The sequence below is a fragment of the Oncorhynchus keta genome, chromosome 7 (assembly GCF_023373465.1).
Source record: "Oncorhynchus keta strain PuntledgeMale-10-30-2019 chromosome 7, Oket_V2, whole genome shotgun sequence".
NCBI lineage: Eukaryota > Metazoa > Chordata > Actinopteri > Salmoniformes > Salmonidae > Oncorhynchus > Oncorhynchus keta.
Genome location: NC_068427.1, coordinates 54,673,997 through 54,681,810, shown reverse-complemented (window position 1 = coordinate 54,681,810; position 7,814 = coordinate 54,673,997). Strand labels below are relative to the sequence as shown.

The window sequence follows — 7,814 nt, the reverse complement described above, 5'->3', positions numbered from 1 at the left end:
ATCTGAAAAGTGTTAGCTGTTTCAGATTTGTTGTGACGCAGTTTTAGGTAAATGATTTGTCCACATGAGTGTCATTTTTCTAACACTCGTAGCTTGTTTTAAAACACACTCTTTACCAAAGTAATCTTGTACCGTTTGTAGTTCTTGCCACTACACATCACCAGGGATTTCAGGGAAAATATCATCTCAATCTGAAATTGATGGGACTGTTGATTAAAATGTTAGGCTATGTATGCAACTGTGTTTAGATTCACTATCATGAGAGCATTCATGGCTTGCCATTACATAATTTAAACATTTTAAATATAGTTTGTTTATCATTCGAAATGTAATTGATTGGTCACCAATACATTATTACCACTTTATAACGCAATAGGGGAAAGTAGCTTGAATAAACCATGTAATGTGCGTGTGATCAATTCTAAGGCGGGCTTTTAATTGACGAGCCAATAAGAAGTTCTCAGAGGGATAGTGTTAGCCAATGAGAGGCAGGGAGTACGTGGTCAGTAGGAGACGTTTGCTGCGTGGCTGTGAAATCGTTTCAGCCTGCTTTCGGTCACGGATGTGGAGCGATAAGGACCGGTGGAATATGTAGGAGCGTTAGGGAATAACCTAACTGGATAGGCTCTCTCGACAAAATACATATATTGAAATATAGGCTAGGTTTTACACTTATTCATATGCTGAGGTCGTTGTAATAGCAGTTTTTTTCCGTTATTGTTTTTTAAAATATTTTTTTTAATAATGTCTCAAAGAGTGAGAAGAAACGGGTCTCCGACATTTATGCCAAGCAGCGAAACCGGTGGTGGATTCGGCGCTACAACTGGCGTCTCGGGAGCTTCGGGAGGCAGTGTGTTCAGTCGCCTCCTGCCCATGAAAGCGACGGTTCCGTTCCAACTGAAACCGCAGATACAGCCCCCCCTGTTGACCAGGTCGGTGCAGGGTACCGCTAGTGGATGCAGTAGCCCCTCGCCCACCAACACCGGGAACGGTAAATTCCACACTAGTGGATGCAGCTCCAGCGAAGCACCTGAAACGCGCACGTCGACGTCATTGAGTCGCAGCCCCACTCGTGCTGTTGTCAACTCATCATCAACAGCTGTTGTTCTGGTCTCCTCGCCAGCCACCACCCCTCTGTCTTCTCTGTCACCTCTGTCTCCTTCCATCGGCTATGCCTCGGGCGCGGTGGGACAGACCGGGACAGGGACACCCTCCTCCCCATCCGCCAGAATCAGCCCCCTCGCCAACACCACCGTGTCTGGTCACTCCGTTGCTACATCGGGGTCCAACTCTGCCACATCCCGAGCCGCTCAAACACAATCACCCCTCGCTCCTGTAGCAGCGTCACCTCCACAACATGTAACTTCCCCAGTGATCTCACCTGCACCTTACGTCAATATTCACACCTACGGATCTAGTAGTTTTAGTCTGGGTGTCCCCCCTGTTAACACCGCAGACGGCTCCCCCACCCAGCAGCGACACTGGCCGTCAGACTACCCGATCCTGGCGACCGCTTTACAGCTTCAGCCTTTCTCGCCTTTTCCTCCGTCTTCGTCCTCTTTGTCATCTTTTGGCGGTCAGCAGGGCAGAGCGATGCCGCAGGCAGCGCCACAACGCTGGTCCCCCGGCCTGGAACAGAACCGACTGTCTCCCGAGAGAGTCAGCCCCAGCTCGCCAAATGGAGGTGAAGTTTACATCCTTAAAAGTATTTTTCTACACTTCATACATTGTCCAGGTTGATCTGTTCTTCTGTTGTTCTGTCTGTACCCAGATACATATGACAAAACACTCTTTTCATGCCACTTCAATAAAGAAGTTACTTTTTTTCAGAGCAGGTTGGGACACTGAGGTTAAGGTTAGGAAAAGGGTTACGTTTGTGAAGATGTTCTCCTAACCTGCTACGAAAATCACTTTGTATGAAAGTGGTGTGAAAAGAGCGTGTCCCCTTAACATATATTTACCTCCAGTATCCCTGAACATTGTATTGGCACTGTCCCTCTATATAACTACTGACCCTGTATATAACTACTGACCCTGTATATAACTACTGACCCTGGAACTGTCCCTGTATATAACTACTGACCCTGTATATAGCTACTGACCCTGTATATAGCTACTGACCCTGTATATAACTGGTGACCCTGTATATAACTACTGACCCTGTATATAACTACTGACCCTGTATATAACTACTGACCCTGTATATAACTACTGACCCTGTATATAACTACTGACCCTGTATATAACTACTGTCCCTGTATATAACTACTGACCCTGTATATAACTACTGACCCTGTATATAACTACTGACCCTGGAACTGTCCCTGTATATAACTACTGACCCTGTATATAACTACTGACCCTGTATATAACTACTGTCCCTGTATATAACTACTGACCCTGTATATAACTACTGACCCTGTATATAACTACTGTCCCTGTATATAACTACTGACCCTGTATATAACTACTGACCCTGTATATAGCTACTGACCCTGTATATAGCTACTGACCCTGTATATAACTACTGACCCTGGAACTGTCCCTGTATATAACTACTGACCCTGTATATAACTACTGACCCTGTATATAGCTACTGACCCTGTATATAACTACTAACCCTGTATATAACTACTGACCCTGTATATAACTACTGACCCTGTATATAACTACTGACCCTGTATATAACTACTGACCCTCTATATAACTACTGACCCTGTATATAACTACTGACCCTGGAACTGTCCCTGTATATAACTACTGACCCTGTATATAACTACTGACCCTGTATATAACTACTGACCCTGTATATAACTACTGACCCTGGAACTGTCCCTGTATATAACTACTGACCCTGTATATAGCTACTGACCCTGTATATAGCTACTGACCCTGTATATAACTAGTGACCCTGTATATAACTACTGACCCTGTATATAACTACTGACCCTGTATATAACTACTGGCCCTGTATATAACTACTGACCCTGTATATAACTACTGACCCTGTATATAACTACTGACCCTGTATATAACTACTGACCCTGTATATAACTACTGGCCCTGTATATAACTACTGACCCTGGAACTGTCCCTGTATATAACTACTGACCCTGTATATAACTACTGACCCTGTATATAGCTACTGTCCCTGTATATAACTACTGACCCTGTATATAACTACTGACCCTGTATATAACTACTGACCCTGTATATAACTACTGTCCCTGTATATAACTACTGACCCTGGAACTGTCCCTGTATATAGTTACTGACCCTGTATATAACTACTGACCCTGTATATAACTACTGACCCTGTATATAGCTACTGACCCTGGAACTGTCCCTGTATATAACTACTGACCCTGTATATAACTACTGACCCTGTATATAGTTACTGACCCTGTATATAGCTACTGACCCTGTATATAGTTACTGACCCTGTATATAACGACTGACCCTGTATATAGTTACTGACCCTGTATATAGCTACTGACCCTGTATATAACTACTGACCCTGTATATAACTACTGACCCTGTATATAACTACTGACCCTGTATATAACTACTGACCCTGTATATAACTACTGACCCTGTATATAAATACTGACCCTGTATATAACTACTGACCCTGTATATAACTACTGACCCTGTATATAACTACTGACCCTGTATATAACTACTGACCCTGTATATAACTACTGACCCTGTATATAGCTACTGACCCTGTATATAACTACTGACCCTGTATATAACTACTGACCCTGTATATAGCTACTGACCCTGTATATAACTACTGACCCTGTATATAACTACTGACCCTGTATATAACTACTGACCATGTATATAACTACTGACCCTGTATATAGCTACTGACCCTGTATATAACTACTGACCCTGTATATAACTACTGACCCTGTATATAACTACTGACCCTGTATATAACTACTGACCCTGTATATAGCTACTGACCCTGTATATAACTATTGACCCTGTATATAACTACTGACCCTGTATATAACTACTGACCCTGTATATAACTACTGACCCTGTATATAACTACTGACCCTGTATATAGCTACTGACCCTGTATATAACTACTGTCCCTGTATATAACTACTGACCCTGTATATAACTACTGACCCTGTATATAGCTACTGACCCTGGAACTGTCCCTGTATATAACTACTGTCCCTGTATATAACTACTGACCCTGTATATAACTACTGTCCCTGTATATAACTACTGACCCTGTATATAACTACTGACCCTGTATATAGCTACTGACCCTGTATATAGCTACTGACCCTGGAACTGTCCCTGTATATAACTACTGACCCTGTATATAACTACTGTCCCTGTATATAACTACTGTCCCTGTATATAACTACTGACCCTGTATATAACTACTGACCCTGTATATAACTACTGACCCTGTATATAGCTACTGACCCTGGAACTGTCCCTGTATATAACTACTGTCCCTGTATATAACTACTGACCCTGGAACTGTCCCTGTATATAACTACTGTCCCTGTATATAACTACTGACCCTGTATATAACTACTGACCCTGTATATAGCTACTGACCCTGTATATAGCTACTGACCCTGTATATAACTACTGACCCTGGAACTGTCCCTGTATATAACTACTGTCCCTGTATATAACTACTGACCCTGTATATAACTACTGACCCTGTATATAACTACTGACCCTGTATATAACTACTGACCCTCTATATAACTACTGACCCTGTATATAACTACTGACCCTGGAACTGTCCCTGTATATAGTTACTGACCCTGTATATAACTACTGACCCTGTATATAACTACTGACCCTGTATATAACTACTGACCCTGTATATAACTACTGACCCTGGAACTGTCCCTGTATATAACTACTGACCCTGTATATAGCTACTGACCCTGTATATAGCTACTGACCCTGTATATAACTAGTGACCCTGTATATAACTACTGACCCTGTATATAACTACTGACCCTGTATATAACTACTGACCCTGTATATAACTACTGGCCCTGTATATAACTACTGACCCTGTATATAACTACTGACCCTGTATATAACTACTGACCCTGTATATAACTACTGACCCTGTATATAACTACTGGCCCTGTATATAACTACTGACCCTGGAACTGTCCCTGTATATAACTACTGACCCTGTATATAACTACTGACCCTGTATATAGCTACTGTCCCTGTATATAACTACTGACCCTGTATATAACTACTGACCCTGTATATAACTACTGACCCTGTATATAACTACTGACCCTGTATATAACTACTGACCCTGGAACTGTCCCTGTATATAGTTACTGACCCTGTATATAACTACTGACCCTGTATATAACTACTGACCCTGTATATAACTACTGACCCTGTATATAGCTACTGACCCTGGAACTGTCCCTGTATATAACTACTGACCCTGTATATAACTACTGACCCTGTATATAGTTACTGACCCTGTATATAGCTACTGACCCTGTATATAGTTACTGACCCTGTATATAACGACTGACCCTGTATATAGTTACTGACCCTGTATATAGCTACTGACCCTGTATATAACTACTGACCCTGTATATAACTACTGACCCTGTATATAACTACTGACCCTGTATATAACTACTGACCCTGTATATAACTACTGACCCTGTATATAACTACTGACCCTGTATATAACTACTGACCCTGTATATAACTACTGACCCTGTATATAACTACTGACCCTGTATATAGCTACTGACCCTGTATATAACTACTGACCCTGTATATAACTACTGACCATGTATATAACTACTGACCCTGTATATAGCTACTGACCCTGTATATAACTACTGACCCTGTATATAACTACTGACCCTGTATATAACTACTGACCCTGTATATAGCTACTGACCCTGTATATAACTACTGACCCTGGAACTGTCCCTGTATATAACTACTGACCCTGTATATAACTACTGACCCTGTATATAACTACTGACCCTGTATATAGCTACTGACCCTGGAACTGTCCCTGTATATAACTACTGTCCCTGTATATAACTACTGACCCTGTATATAACTACTGACTCTTTATATAACTACTGACCCTGTATATAACTACTGTCCCTGTATATAGCTACTGACCCTGTATATAACTACTGACCCTGGAACTGTCCCTGTATATAACTACTGACCCTGTATATAACTACTGACCCTGGAACTGTCCCTGTATATAACTACTGTCCCTGTATATAACTACTGTCCCTGTATATAACTACTGACCCTGTATATAACTACTGACCCTGTATATAACTACTGACCCTGTATATAACTACTGACCCTGTATATAACTACTGACCCTGTATATAGCTACTGACCCTGGAACTGTCCCTGTATATAACTACTGTCCCTGTATATAACTACTGACCCTGTATATAACTACTGTCCCTGTATATAACTACTGACCCTGTATATAACTACTGACCCTGTATATAACTACTGACCCTGGAACTGTCCCTGTATATAACTACTGTCCCTGTATATAACTACTGACCCTGTATATAACTACTGACCCTGTATATAACTACTGTCCCTGTATATAACTACTGACCCTGTATATAACTACTGACCCTGTATATAACTACTGATCCTGTATATAACTACTGATCCTGTATATAACTACTGACCCTGTATATAACTACTGACTCTGTATATAACTACTGACCCTGTATATAACTACTGACCCTGTATATAACTACTGACCCTGTATATAGCTACTGACCCTGGAACTGTCCCTGTATATAACTACTGTCCCTGTATATAACTACTGACCCTGTATATAGCTACTGTCCCTGTATATAACTACTGACCCTGTATATAGCTACTGACCCTGTATATAACTACTGACCCTGTATATAACTACTGACCCTGTATATAACTACTGACCCTGTATATAGCTACTGACCCTGGAACTGTCCCTGTATATAACTACTGTCCCTGTATATAACTACTGACCCTGTATATAACTACTGACCCTGTATATAACTACTGACCCTGGAACTGTCCCTGTATATAACTACTGACCCTGTATATAACTACTGACCCTGTATATAGCTACTGACCCTGTATATAACTACTGACCCTGTATATAACTACTGTCCCTGTATATAACTACTGACCCTGTATATAACTACTGACCCTGTATATAACTACTGACCCTGTATATAACTACTGACCCTGTATATAACTACTGTCCCTGTATATAACTACTGACCCTGTATATAACTACTGACCCTGTATATAGCTACTGACCCTGTATATAACTACTGACCCTGTATATAACTACTGACCCTGTATATAACTACTGACCCTGTATATAGCTACTGACCCTGTATATAACTACTGACCCTGTATATAACTACTGACCCTGTATATAACTACTGTCCCTGTATATAACTACTGACCCTGTATATAACTACTGACCCTGTATATAACTACTGACCCTGTATATAGCTACTGACCCTGTATATAACTATTGACCCTGGAACTGTCCCTGTATATAACTACTGACCCTGTATATAACTACTGACCCTGTATGTAACTACTGACCCTGTATATATAACTACTGACCCTGTATATAACTACTGACCCTGTATATAGCTACTGACCCTGGAACTGTCCCTGTATATAACTACTGACCCTGTATATAACTACTGTCCCTGTATATAACTACTGTCCCTGTATATAACTACTGACCCTGGAACTGTCCCTGTATATAACTACTGTCCCTG

General features: G+C 41.1%; 1 protein-coding gene across 1 annotated transcript in view; it reads left to right on the top strand.

Annotated features, from left to right (window-relative positions):
- Positions 1-550: 550 nt before the first annotated feature.
- The window catches only part of fam117bb (family with sequence similarity 117 member Bb), an 83,348-nt gene continuing 76,084 nt past the window's right edge, over positions 551-7,814 (top strand). Inside the window, exon 1 of the mRNA XM_052523277.1 lies at positions 551-1,684. Coding sequence (XP_052379237.1) covers positions 745-1,684 — 940 coding nt within the window. The 5' untranslated portion in view covers positions 551-744. The remainder of the gene's footprint in view (positions 1,685-7,814) is intronic.